General features: G+C 45.2%; 1 protein-coding gene across 1 annotated transcript in view; it reads right to left on the bottom strand.

Annotated features, from left to right (window-relative positions):
• Window positions 1-14,830, bottom strand: part of LOC124788895 (putative inorganic phosphate cotransporter) — a 77,708-nt gene extending 62,878 nt beyond the window's left edge. Inside the window, exons 1-2 of the mRNA XM_047256178.1 lie at window positions 14,765-14,830; window positions 14,456-14,564 (exon numbers count right to left, since the gene is read on the bottom strand). Coding sequence (XP_047112134.1) covers window positions 14,456-14,564; window positions 14,765-14,830 — 175 coding nt within the window. The remainder of the gene's footprint in view (window positions 1-14,455; window positions 14,565-14,764) is intronic.
• Window positions 14,831-15,120: the final 290 nt, after the last annotated feature.

The raw sequence follows: 15,120 nt of genomic DNA, 5'->3' as shown, positions 1-15,120 counted from the left end.
TTTCTGTATATTTTCCTAACGGATGATAATCTCTCATACTTTTCTCGTATTCCCCTAGTCGCCCTGTAATCAAACTTGATGTTTCTCACTAGGAGCCTACGTCTGTTATAGGAAAATACAACTCGGCAAGCTCTTCGGGCATTGGCGTGGCTACATTTGTTGAGACCGATCAAGAACATAACTCCACAAAGAGCTTTTATTTCCGAAGAAGAAGTTAACCTAGTATCTCTTTCTCTGGTATATCGAACTGTACATCTCCGTTCTCAAATATATAGGTTTGTGTAACCAACAATTTTGTCTATCATATTTGTAGGAATGAATCTCATAAAGGTGTCCAATACCGAGGAAATATTTCTGCCTGCGTGGGTCCGGCCTGGAAATACTTTTATAATGTTTATTTATTTCGTTTTCATCGACAGAGATAAGGAATGAGATTTTCACTCTGCAGCGGACTGTGCGCTGATATGAAACTTCCTGGCAGATTAAAACTGTGTGTCGGACCGAGACTCGAACTCGGGATCATGCTTATAGACGCAAAACAGAAGTAATATCCGGCGTTCCCCAAGGAAATATTATAGGCCCTCTGTTGTTCCTGATCTATATTAACGACATAGGAAACAATCTGAGTAGCCCTCTTAGATTGTTTGCAGATGATGCTGTCATTTACTGTCTTGTAAAGTCATCAGATGACCAAAACGAATTGCAAAATGATTTAGATAAGATATCTTTATAGTGCGAAAAGTGGCAATTGATCCTGAATAAAGAAATGTGTGATGTTATTCACATGGGTACTAAAAGAAAATGGCTAAATTTTAATTACGCGATAAGTCCCACAGGCTGGGAAATTCAAATAAATACTTAGGGACTACAATTACAAATAATCTAAATTGGAACGACCACATAGATAATGTTGTGGGTAGAGCAACCAAAGACTGCGATTCATTGGCAGAACACTTAGAAGGTGCAACATGTCTACTAAAGAGACTGCTTATACCACGCTTGTCTGTCCTGTTCTGTAGTGCTGCTGTGCGAAGTGGGATCCGCATCAGGTGGGACCGACGGATGACATCGAATCGCGAAATAGGGGAGATAATGCCACAGACATGATACGTGAATTGGAGTGCCAATCCTTAACATAAAGGTGTTTTTCGTTGCCACGAGATCTTCCCATGAAATTTCAATCACCAGTTTTCTCCTCCGATTGCGAAAACATTCTGTTGGCACCCACCTACATAGGGAGAAATGATCATCACGATAAAATAATTGAAATCAGGGCTCGCACAGAAAAAATTATGTGATGGTTTTCCCGCGCGGCGTTATAGAGTGCAACGGTAGAGAGACAGCTTGAAGGTGGTTCATTGAACCGTTTCCCAGTCCGTTTATTGCGAATAGCAGAGTAATCATGTGGATGTAGATGACATTCATTTTACTAAAGGTTTCTGCATCTGTCATAACGTCAGTTAAAATTTCTAAAGTTAGCAAACCTACGAACATCATCAGTTATAGCTTCTCACATTATCGGACTGTATGTTCTTGAGAAATGTTATTGAGAGATCCGGTAAGAGAGCTCAAACATTTTTAATCTGTTGTTTAATGTTATTAAAAATATGTTCGACTGATTTTTATAACAGCTGTACTAACGTAACGAGACGGAAGTAATGTATCTACTCACTCAGAGAAATGAAGAAGCAAATAAATCTTCCTGGTGTTATTCTTCCTTGCAAACGTACACCTTACTAAACAGCATTCATTTTCAAGTCTACTAAATTCTCTCAGTGGTTAACCACAGACGTTTCATGTGGCACCTTAGTGCTATATGTAACGACAGCTCACACCGAGTTACTTCGTCTTAGCTAAGACTGTCACACTGAAATTTTCTTTTTATTTACCGTTTCGGACAGGCTGTTTTCTGCTAATATTGTTTGTTAAATTAGTGAAGTTAGTGCATGTGCTGTCTGCAGTTCATGATTTCGCAAAGTTCGTTTTCTAAATCCTCCAGTCTCCTGGAACGCGAAAGCTAGCTATAAATTATAACGAATACCTTGTTTTGAGAAGTAAATTTTGCATATACAAGAAAGTAAAGATATCTTGAACAGATAGATAGAAACAAAATATCTACAATAATAAAATATTTTTCTGCAACAAACGAATTTATGCAGAGAAACCTGTACAGCCTACAAGATCGAGAGCTCTTTAAAAGTTTCAGTGTACTACTACTTGCCACAGTGCATGTCCGGTGCTGTTGTATTTGAACATTTTAGGTAAATGTATTTGAGTCACCTACGTCCATTGCAAGATAACCTGAACCTACAGAGTAAATCACATAGACACAAAGGAATTAAATACAGTATTTGCCAGTGATCTATATCAATGGGGCAATTTAAAAATTTGTGCCAGACCGAGATTCGAACTCGGGTCGCCTGCTTACTAGGAAAATGTGACGGCCACTGCGCCATAGAGACACAGTAGACGCAATCACAGCACGCACTAATCTAGCTCGCTGCCCTTCAGATCCCAATTAGCCTCATTGGTTGCGGCATCTCTCCAGTTCCAGTACGAGTTAGGGCTTCGTGCGCATCTTCACTGAAGGAATGTCCGAGAGAACTGACACCACACGTAATTAAGTGCAGATGTACACCAAGCTCGAAGTCTTACAGCAATCGGCGAGAAGCCGCGAGCAATGATTCCAACGAACAGGGTTACTACACCAGTAGTGTCTGGTATAACTTGAGAATCTGGATCTGACAGGAGGCGTGCTAGGGTAGTCCATGCCGTTGTAGTGACAGCTGTACCCGGATGGCGTAGTGGTGAGCACGTTTTCCTAGTAGACCGAACACCAAGGTTCAGATTCTTCAACTTGCCCCCTTGATGTAAATCGATTCCTACTGACAGCTATAGTCCTTAATTCCTTTGTGCCTTGATTCACAGTAGCTGCAGGATCACCAGATTTGCAGAGATTCCTTGGTACCAAGATAACTTAATCCTACTCTCATCCCACCTGGATTCGTACGTGACTTGACTTTAGTACTCTAATTTTTCGTTGCAACAGATAAATATGATGGGAGAACGAACTGGAGAAAGAAGCGAAACTAAACGGGAAACAGAGCATACTGCAAAAGTGTTGCTGTCAAGGAATTGTTTGCTGTTTTGTTTAATTTCTGCTATGTATGATAATTGAATATGCTCATCATAATCTTAATGTTGTATATGGACCAAACATAAGCAACACATTCATATACAGGATGATACAAAAAGATACGGCCAAACTTTCAGGAAACATTCCTCACACACAAATAAAGAAAAGATGTTATGTGGACATGTGTCCGGAAACGCTTAATTTCCATGTTAGAGCTCATTTTAGTTTCGTCAGTATGTGCTGCACTTCCTCGATTCGCCGCCAGTTGGCCCAATTGAAGGAAGGTAATGTTCACTTCGGTGCTTGTGTTGACATGCGACTCATTGCTCTACAGTACTGGCATCAAGCGCATCAGTACGTAGCATCAACAGGTTAGTGTTCATCACGAACGTGGTTTTGCAGTCAGGGCAATGTTTACAAATGCGGAGTTGGCAGATGCCCATTTGATGTATGGATTAGCACGGGGCAATAGCCGTGGTGCGGTACGTTTGTATCGAGACAGATTTCCAGAACGAAGGTGTCCCGACAGGAAGACGTTCGAAGCAATTGATCGGCGTCTTAGGGAGCACGGAACATTCCAGCCTATGACTCGCGACTGGGGAAGACCTAGAACGACGAGGACACCTGCAATGGACGAGGCAATTCTTCGTGCAGTTGGCGATAACCCTAATGTTAGCGTCAGAGAAGTTGCTGCTGTACAAGGTAACGTTGACCACGTCACTGTATGCGGCGTGCTACGGGAGAACCAGTTGTTTCCGTACTATGTACAGCGTGTGCAGGCACTATCAGCAGCTGATTGGCCTCCACGGGTACACTTCTGCGAATGGTTCATCCAACGATGTGTCAATCCTCATTTCAGTGCAAATGTTCTCTTTACGGATGAGGCTTCATTCCAACGTGATCAAATTGTAAATTTTCACAATCAACATGTGTGGGCTGACGAGAATCCGCACGCAATTGTGAAGTCACGTCATCAACACAGATTTTCTGTGAACGTTTGGGCAGGCATTGTTGGTGATGTCTTGATTGGGCCCCATGTTCTTCCACCTGCGCTGAATGGAGCACGTTATCGTGATTTCATACGGGATATTCTACCTGTGCTGCTAGAACATGTGCCTTTACAAGTACGACACAGCATGTGGTTCATGCACGATGGAGCTCCTGCACATTTCAGTCGAAGTGTTCATACGCTTCTCAACAACAGATTCGGTGACCGATGGATTGGTAAAGGCGGACCAATTCCATGGCCTCCACGCTCTCGTGACCTCAACCCTCTTGACTTTCATTTATGGGGGCATTTGAAAGCTCTTGCCTACGCAACCCCGGTACCAAATGTAGAGACTCTTCGTGCTCGTATTGTGGACGGCTGTGATACAATACGCCATTCTCCAGGGCTGCATCAGCGCATCAGGGATTCCATGCGACGGAGGGTGGATGCATGTATCCTCGCTAAAGGACGACATTTTGAACATTTATTGTAACAAAGTGTTTGAAGTCACGCTGGTACGTTCTGTTGCTGTGTGTTTCCATTCCGTGATTAATGTGATTTGAAGAGAAGTAATAAAATGAGCTCTAACATGGAAAGTAAGCGTTTCCGAACACATGTCGATATAACATATTTTCTTTCTTTGTGTGTGAGGAATGTTTCCTGAAAGTTTGGCCGTACCTTTTTGTAACATCCTGTACGTAGTGGGCCTTTCGAAATTTCCTAGAAATTCGGACTGTAGAGACTCAAGGTGCTACAAGAAATCTGAATGCTTCTGACAGTTTTCGGAATTTTCTTCTTTCACCGTTTATTTCGCATGATAATTAGGCCGACAGAAAAAAATCAAAACCATAGTCATGCAAATTCGAGATTTAATTGCCTTATTTTTTATTGTACCAGCCAGGTTAGCCAACAGCGCTAATGCGCTGCTTCCTGGACTCGGGTAGGCGCGCCGGCCGATGATAGAATCCGCTCAGGAGATTACCGACGAGGGCTGTTGTGCCAGCCAGCCTGGATGTGGTTTTAAGGCGGTTTTCCACATCCCGTTAGGTGAATACTGGGCTGATCCCCACGTCCCGCCACAGTTACACCACTCGCAGACATCCAGACACGTTCGCACTATTCCATGGATTACACTAGATGCAGACAGCTGGAGTACGCTAATTCTGTCCCTGGGGGTGTGGGGTGGCGGCAGGAAGGGCATCCGGCCACCCTCTGACACTAACAATGCCAAATCTATAGTAACACTCAGACCCTGCAATAAATGGAGTGGGATCCGGACGCAACAAGAATATTGTATTGGATTTACATGCGTTAATGATAAATTGTAGAAACTGATTCATATGAAGATTCTGTACGTCTTTTCGTACATCGCATGAATTATCTTAGGGATAACATGTTTCTTTACGTAGAGCACTAAATAAACGCATAAAAGCTTATTACACCAGGTTTCCAGAATTAATGTTCGTTATGTAGCGCAGTGTGTGTTAATACGAAACTCCCTCGCAGGCCAAAACTACGTGCTGTATCAGTAATTCAGCTTGGGACCATTGCCTTTCGCAAGTGCCTCTACCGACTTAGCTCTACAAACACAGCCGAGAAACGCTCTCGCTTCTTTAGTTCTGGCGGTATCCCTCTTCTATCATCCAAACTGCATAGAAGGTGGACATAAGCGAATGGTGGAAGTGGAACTGTAGGGGTGGGTTGTGATTTGTGCTTGGGTAGCTCAGTCGGTGTGAGCTCTTGTTGCAAAAAGCAGAGATTTCAGATTTGGGCCCAGGTGCGTCACACGGTTCTAGCCGTCAGCAACGTGTATATCACGTTTGTTTATGAAAGGGACCAAGCATTCACTGGTGGGAAATGAAGCAATTGATATGTGCCACTAATGGAATAAAATATTTAACTATCATCTTAGATATATAATTAAGATCCTTGGTTCTGTAGTGCTCAGAACACAGAGTTAGAACAAAAGCAAATGAAACTAAACAGGTATATGAACTTGCATGTTAAGTAGATTGCGTCACTGCAGATTCAGAAAAGGAGACAAATTTTATCACGGAGATTTCCTTTAAATTGGGTATCAGTTATCTCATGTAAAAAAGCTTGGGCTTGCAGATATACTGTATCAAATACAATGTACATAAATATTAAATATTTCTGTATACTATTTAAATCAATGGAAGCTAACTACTATAACTGTAATTTGGTAAATATCATACAACACATACAAAAATTATTACATATTCGGTATGTGGGTAATCAGACATTTTCTGTGTTAAAATTTAATGTACATTTCACTATTCTCTTCGAAAACTGGATGTAACTGTAAATATTTGCTTAGTTTTACCAATCTATTCTTTCATTTATTTTTCCCGTTTTCGTTGTTTTATAGTAACGAACGAAAATGTTTTGCTTAGTAAGTAAACTAGAGGAATGTGGCCAGTATTGATTCAGGTCTAGCGTGTTCAAAGATTCTTCACGATATTTTATGCCATCGAGTAGTACATGTAAGATACTTATCTAACGTCTAATGGCTGAAAATGAGACCCCATTAGTTTTTTTTTTTTTTTTTTTTTTTTTTTTTTGCACGTGATACAACATACAACATTTCATTTAGGCAAAGCGTTGTATTCGTTAGCAGCCGTAACCCGTACTGTGGAGAGAGAGAAAAAGAAAGGAATCGAATCAATGCTTTTCAAATCTCCGTAGCCATGCGTCAGAAAGGACTATAGCTCAGACTGGATCATTTTAACCTCTGCGTAGTACACTCAATGCCCGTTACAGATGGCAAATTACTACAGTGTGGCTGCCACTTGTCTTTCATGAGCAGCACTCATACAATGGAATCATCAAAGCATGCATCACCACCGATTCTATACTTCAACTTTCCTATGAATCCCCTTCATTGAAATTCCATCAAGGCTCTCTCACAATGCTGTGTAACAAATATCACGGGAAGAGGGCGTGAGCTACACTTGATAAATATAAGCAGCACCTTGTAGCTTTCATCTATTACACTAGAATACCTTTTCACTTACACCAAAGAGGGTGTTCTGAAGGACAACCTGTGTAAAATTTCGGCCGAAGTATCGAGTTTCACTTAAAAGAGTTAATTAGTGAGGGACGCGCCATATCAACTGTAAGAGAGTGGTATCTTGCTCGAGTCACAAATTGGTGCAGAACTGTTACTTGATACAGAAACCTATGATGTTCAAATAATCCTGAAGTTAATCTACTGTGACACCTCTAAGAATTATGGGACCCAAGGCGAAGATGGGATCAAGAGTCTTCTCCTTTCATTTATTCCTACAGTTCCACAGTAAAACATTAAATTGTTGGAAGACTGTTACTACAGTGTGTTACAACGCATTAGTATTTGTTTTCGCAATAACGTTCGAGATTCGTAATAAAAATATATGAATAAACTAAACCAAAGCAATATCCAATTCAAGAATAGTCATAAATACGATAAGTCAGGCTAGAGAAGTACATATGTTGAATGGCTCTCGAATATCATGTAAAAGCAAAGTGATCAGTTACCTGCCAGAGTTTATTCTAGAACTGTGCCACTATTAATTCAACAATTCATCGTCGAATATGGTACATTCACTGGTCAGTGTTACTATGACACTTTACGGGCCTATTCCTTTCTTGTGTGCGTCTTTACAGGGCTGCATATGGCCCTGCCTTCGTTTTCATGAATGACAACGCATGACCACATCAAACAGCGCAGGTGCAAAATCCCCTAGCAGAGGCTATTCCGCGAATGGACTGGCCTGGCCGTTTCCCCGACTTAAGTAACATCGAGCATACACTATGTGATCAAAAGTATCCGGACACCTGGCTGAAAGTGACTTACAAGTTCGTGACGCCCTCCATCGGTAATACTGCAAATCAATATGGTGTTGGCCCACCCTTAGCCTTGATGACAGCTTCCACTCTCGCAGGTATACGCTCAATAAGGTGCTGGAAGGTTCCTTGGGGGATGGCAGCCATTCTTCGAAGAGTGCTGCACTGAGGAGAGGTATAGATGTCGGTCGGTGAGGCCAGGCACTAAGTCGGCGTTCCAAAACATCCCAGAAGTGTCCTATAGGATTCAGGTCAGGACTCTGTGCAGGCCAGTCTGTTACAGGGATGTTAATGTCATGGTAACCACTTTGCCACAGGCCGTGCATAATGAACAGGTGCTCGATCGTGTTGAAAGATGCAGTCGCCATCCCCAAATTGCTCTTCAACAGTGGGAAACAAGAAGGTGCTTAAAACATCAATGTAGGCCTGTGCTGTGATAGTCCCACGCAAAACAACAAGGGGTGCAAGCCCCCTCCATGAAAAACATGACCATACTGTAACACCACCGCCTTCAAATTTTACTGTTGGCACTACACATTCGCCATATCCAAACCACGACACCGGATCGCTACATTGTGTACCGGATTCTTCACTCCACACAACGTTTTACCCCTGTTCAATCGTCCAATGTTTACGCTCCTTACACCAAGCGAGGCGTCGTTTGGCATTTACCGGCGTGATGTGTGCCGATGTGGAGACGCTCGACCATGAAATCCAACTTTTCTCACCTCCCGCCTAACTGTCATAGTACTTGCAGTGGATCCTGATTCAGTTTGGAATTCCTGTGTGATGGTGTGGATAGATGTCTGCCTATTACTCATAACGACCCTCTTCAACTGTCGGCGGTTTCTGTCAGTCAACAGACGAGGTCGGCCTGTGCGGTTCTGTGCTGTACGTGTCCCTTCATGTTTCCGCTTCACTAACACATCGGAAACAGTGGACCAATAGATGTTTAGGAGTGTGGAAATCTCGCGTACAGACGTATGACTCAAGTGACACCCAATTGCCTGACTACGTTCGAAGTCCGTGATTTCCGCGGAGTGCCAGATTCTGCTCTCTCACGATGTCTAATGACTACTGAAGTCGCTGAAATGGAGTACCTGGCAGTAGATGGTAGCACAATGCACCTAATATGAAAAACGTAGGTTTTTGGGGGTGTCCGGATACTTTTGATTACTTAGTGTATGTGGGATGCTTTGGAGAGACGAATTGCAGCACGTTCGCATGAACCAATTAATATTCCACAGTTGTGTGCTGCAGTGGTGAAGGAATGGAACGCCGCACGAGAACAACTCCATATCAACCTGGGGTCTAGCATGGGGGCATGTTACAGAGCATGCGTTGCTGTTTATGGTGGCCACTCATCCTACTAATGCCCATGACCCAGGTTTTGTAAAAACCAGAGGGCCCTGAGAAATGGCGTGACTTCAGTGCAATTATTGTCTTTGAATAAGAGCATCATTTCTGTTCGTCTCATTACATATTTCTTTCAGTTACTTTCTCTGCTACGCGTGGAAGTTTTTCTATGTATGGCGCAGGTTTCATTGAGCTACGTCATTTGACACTGACACATCGAGGGAAAATTACCCTCGTCATTAATTTTTGCACAGTAGTGTATTTATGTTTCATAAAATGTACTGTTGATTGATGCTTTCAAATTATTTTGATGAGGAAGGTAAACCGCTAATTAGTTAACAAATCTAATTCGTGAAAATTCTATGGTTTTTCGCCAAAACTTTCTGGCTCACCCAAATTGCAGCGCAATAGACGGCTGCCTACTTCGTGTCTACAATATAGCTGGCTCTGTATACTGCTCAGATGCTACAGATGAAAAGCACAACTCACTCACATTTGCTTCATGATTTAAGCTTTGGGTAGCATTAAGAGAAAATGGGTGAGAATTATTTTTTTTAAATTATATATACACTCCTGGAAATTGAAATAAGAACACCGTGAATTCATTGTCCCAGGAAGGGGAAACTTTATTGACACATTCCTGGGGTCAGATACATCACATGATCACACTGACAGAACCACAGGCACATAGACACAGGCAACAGAGCATGCACAATGTCGGCACTAGTACAGTGTATATCCACCTTTCGCAGCAATGCAGGCTGCTATTCTCCCATGGAGACGATCATAGAGATGCTGGATGTAGTCCTGTGGAACTGCTTGCCATGCCATTTCCACCTGGCGCCTCAGTTGGACCAGCGTTCGTGCTGGACGTGCAGACCGCGTGAGACGACGCTTCATCCAGTCCCAAACATGCTCAATGGGGGACAGATCCGGAGATCTTGCTGGCCAGGGTAGTTGACTTACACCTTCTAGAGCACGTTGGGAGGCACGGGATACATGCGGACGTGCATTGTCCTGTTGGAACAGCAAGTTCCCTTGCCGGTCTAGGAATGGTAGAACGATGGGTTCGATGACGGTTTGGATGTACCGTGCACTATTCAGTGTCCCCTCGACGATCACCAGTGGTGTACGGCCAGTGTAGGAGATCGCTCCCCACACCATGATGCCGGGTGTTGGCCCTGTGTGCCTCGGTCGTATGCAGTCCTGATTGTGGCGCTCACCTGCACGGCGCCAAACACGCATACGACCATCATTGGCACCAAGGCAGAAGCGACTCTCATCGCTGAAGACGACACGTCTCCATTCGTCCCTCCATTCACGCCTGCCGCGACACCACTGGAGGCGGGCTGCACGATGTTGGGGCGTGAGCGGAAGACGGCCTAACGGTGTGCGGGACCGTAGCCCAGCTTCATGGAGACGGTTGCGAATGGTCCTCGCCGATACCCCAGGAGCAACAGTGTCCCTAATTTGCTGGGAAGTGGCGGTGCGGTCCCCTACGGCACTGCGTAGGATCCTACGGTCTTGGCGTGCATCCGTGCGTCGCTGCGGTCCGGTCCCAGGTCGACGGGCACGTGCACCTTCCGCCGACCACTGGCGACAACATCGATGTACTGTGGAGACCTCACGCCCCACGTGTTGAGCAATTCGGCGGTACGTCCACCCGGCCTCCCGCATGCCCATTATACGCCCTCGCTCAAAGTCCGTCAACTGCACATACGGTTCACGTCCACGCTGTCGCGGCATGCTACCAGTGTAAAAGACTGCGATGGAGCTCCGTATGCCACGGCAAACTGGCTGACACTGACGGCGGCGGTGCACAAATGCTGCGCAGCTAGCGCCATTCGACGGCCAACACCGCGGTTCCTGGTGTGTCCGCTGTGCCGTGCGTGTGATCATTGCTTGTACAGCCCTCTCGCAGTGTCCGGAGCAAGTATGGTGCGTCTGACACACCGGTGTCAATGTGTTCTTTTTTCCATTTCCAGGAGTATATATATATATATATATATATATATATATATATATATATATATATATATACACTTATGCCATTGCAGTGTGTCACGCCGGCTGCAATTAGCAGTGATCTGGCTCACTGATAGAAATGTCATACCGTTGGGATAGGTACACAATTTATGTAATGTTTTAGGCCGGCCAGAGTGGACGAGCGGTTCTAGGCGCTACAGCCTGGAACCGCGCGACCGCTATGGTCGCAGGTTCGAATCCTGCCTCGGGCGTGGACCTGTGTGATGTCCTTAGGTTAGTTAGGTTTAAGTAGTTCTCAGTTCTAGGGGACTGATGACCTCAGAAGTTAAGTCCCATAGTGCTCAGAGTCATTTGAACCATTGCAATGTTTTAGTAGCTGAGAAACATTAAGATAAAATTAATGAAAAGTTTTGTTAACATCATATTTCTGATTTCTCTATTGTAACGTCATGAACTGTCTGTTACTTGTAGCGTTTTCGATAACTGAACGAAAGAATGCTTTCAAAGTGAATTACAAACTATCTCGACGGCAGCAAAACATTTATCTCATTGGCTACCGGTTTTGGTCTGAGTGTGACCACCCTCAGACCATTTATACCATGAGCGTAGGCGTTGACGGTGAACGGAACAGGTGTTATGACTCCACGTCGAACAGTCCTTCTCCGTTCACTGCCATCTCCTACCACCAAGGTATAAACGGTTTGACAATGGTCACAAACTCGCCGAAACCGGTAGCCGCTGAAATAAGTATTTTATTGCAGTCGAAACAATTTGTAATCCATTTTTAAATTACTTTTAGCGAGCCCACTGTTTCTCCAAGAGAAATGTCCTCAAAAACTGCCAAAAAAATGCATCGGGATCCTCGATATACAGGGTGTTACAAAAAAGTACGGCCAAACTTTCAGGAAACATTCCTCACACACAAAGAAAGAAAATATATTATGTAGACATGTGGCCGGAAACGCTTACTTTCCATGTTAGAGCTCATTTTATTACTTCTCTTCAAATCACATTAATCATGGAATGGAAACACACAGCAACAGAACATACCAGCGTGACTTCAAACGCTTTGTTACAGTAAATGTTCAAAATGTCGTCCGTTAGCGAGGATACATGCATCCACCCTCCGTCGCTTGGAATCCCTGATTCGCTGATGCAGCCCTGGAGTGTTATATCCTAGCCAGTAATGCCAACCGAGCCCGCTGCCAAAAGGTTGGCAGCATCAAAGTCCGGACGCCGTCCGCCTAAGCAGCGCCAGCGAGACAGCAAATCGCCGCAAGTCTGCGCGCGCCACCGCTGGCTTCTGGGTTCTTAAGCGCTGGAGTCGCGAGCACTAGGACAGTTCTGGATTCACCGCTCAGTTGTATACTCGCCACCGAATTGTGTACTTGCTAGTCAGTTGTGTGTTCATCGCAGCAGAGTTGTTGTTTGTCGTCAGCCGACGCTGACCTAGCCGCTCCGACTCGAACTAGACAGATTTCTGTAGACACGGAGTTCACTTCTGTGATTCTGTATCTTCGTTAATAAAGATAAGTACCGACTTTTATTTAATCAGAGTGTTTGGGTTTTCATCTTTCTGTTCACTGTTCCAGCGGACCGGTCGGCCCGCTATTAAAAGTGTGGCGGTGACTTCGTAAGCCGTTTCTACAGCGAATTGTTTGTCGCTACGAACGCCGCCACAAAATGGAGAATGGCGTATTGTATCACCGCCGTCCACAATACGAGCACGAAGAGTCTCTACATTTGGTACCGGGGTTGCGTAGACAAGAGCTTTCAAATGCCCCCATAAATGAAAGTCAAGAGGGTTGAGGTCACGAGGGCGTGGAGGCCATGGAATTGGTCCGCCTCTACCAATCCATCGGTCACCGAATCTGTTGTTGAGAAGCGTATGAACACTTCGACTGAAATGTGCAGGAGCTCCATCGTGCATGAACCACATGCTGTGTCGTACTTGTAAAGGCACATGTTCTAGCAGCACAGGTAGAGTATCCCGTATGAAATCATGATAACGTGCTCCATTCAGCGTAGGTGGAAGAACATGGGGCCCAATCAAGACATCACCAACAATGCCTGCCCAAGCGTTCACAGAAAATCTGTGTTGATGACGTGACTGCACAATTGCGTGCGGATTCTCGTCAGCCCACACATGTTGATTGTGAAAATTTACAATTTGATCACGTTGGAATGAAGCCTCATCCGTAAAGAGAACATTTGCACTGAAATGAGGATTGACACATCGTTGGATGAACCATTCGCAGAAGTGTACCCGTGGAGGCCAATCAGCTGCTGATAGTGCCTGCACACGCTGTACATGGTACGGAAACAACTGGTTCTCCCGTAGCACGCCGCATACAGTGACGTGGTCAACGTTACCTTGTACAGCAGCAACTTCTCTGACGCTAACATTAGGGTTATCGCCAACTACACGAAGAATTGCCTCGTCCATTGCAGGTGTCCTCGTCGTTCTAGGTCTTCCCCAGTCGCGAGTCATAGGCTGGAATATTCCGTGCTCCCTAAGACGCCGATCAATTGCTTCGAACGTCTTCCTGTCGGGACACCTTCGTTCTGGAAATCTGTCTCGATACAAAAGTATCGCGCCACGGCTATTGCCCCGTGCTAATCCATACATCAAATGGGCATCTGCCAACTCCGCATTTGTAAACATTGCCCTGACTGCAAAACCACGTTCGTGATGAACACTAACCCTTTGATACTACGTACTGATGTGCTTGATGCTAGTACTGTAGAGCAATGAGTCGCATGTCAACACAAGCACCGAAGTGAACATTACCTTCCTTTAATTGGGTCAACTGGCGGTGAATCGAGGAAGTACAGCACATACTGACGAAACTAAAATGAGCTCTAACATGGAAATTAAGCGTTTCCGGACACATGTCCACATAACATCTTTTCTTTATTTGTGTGTGAGGAATGTTTCCTGAAAGTTTGGCCGTACCTTTTTGTAACACCCTGTATGAACTTTAGCGGCACTTAGAAACAGAGAATTTATTTATAAGTAGTACAATTTTTTTTCACGTTGTAATACGTCACGCTAGTTTTGATTAGTAGCGTTTTGCAGGAAATGTAATGCACATGAAACTGACAAATCTCTGGTGTGTATCGTGAGACAGCAGAACACTTACTCTTGGTGTCGGGGGGCAGCGGCGGCTTTTGGCTGCCAGCACTGGCATCGGCGCCGGCGCCGCAGCCTCCGTTGGCTGCGGCAGCTTTGAGGGCCTCCTCGACGCGCAGCTGCACGGCGGCGGGCAGCGGCAGGGGGTCCAGCGACACCAGCGTCCTCATGGCGGCGGCGGGCGGCGGGCGGCGGGCGGCGAGTGGCACTGCGGCCACGGGCCAGCCTCCGCGCCTAGTCCTCCCGGCGGCGGTCGTTAGCCGCCGCGTGCTAAGTGGGCGCTCAGCGCCGGCACGTGATCACTGACATCACGCCGTACCCCGGCCACTCTACGCCTTGTTGATGTCTGGCCTGGCATCCGGCGGACGCAGGCGGCACCGGTCATTGGTCAGGCGGTCGTTGATCGGAGCTGGGGGTGGGGGAGTGGGAGCATCCTCACTCTTTCTCACGGGCGATTCAGGTTCCGCTTCGCAAACTTTACCATGTTTGGTCGTGTGTGTCACTGCAGTCATGCCGACTTGAGAATCATGAATGTATGAGAAGATATCGCTAAAGTAGAGATTCTTGGTTAATTTCAAAATAAAAGATGTGCATTCGTTAATTAAGAGATATCATAACGCTGGAGCCGGCCGTGGTGGCCGAGCGATTCTAGGCGCTTCAGTCTGGAACCGCGCG

This window comes from Schistocerca piceifrons, chromosome 3 (assembly GCF_021461385.2).
Source record: "Schistocerca piceifrons isolate TAMUIC-IGC-003096 chromosome 3, iqSchPice1.1, whole genome shotgun sequence".
Lineage (NCBI taxonomy): Eukaryota > Metazoa > Arthropoda > Insecta > Orthoptera > Acrididae > Schistocerca > Schistocerca piceifrons.
Note: the sequence above shows the minus strand (reverse complement) of the source record. Positions and strands in the feature narration are given on the sequence as shown.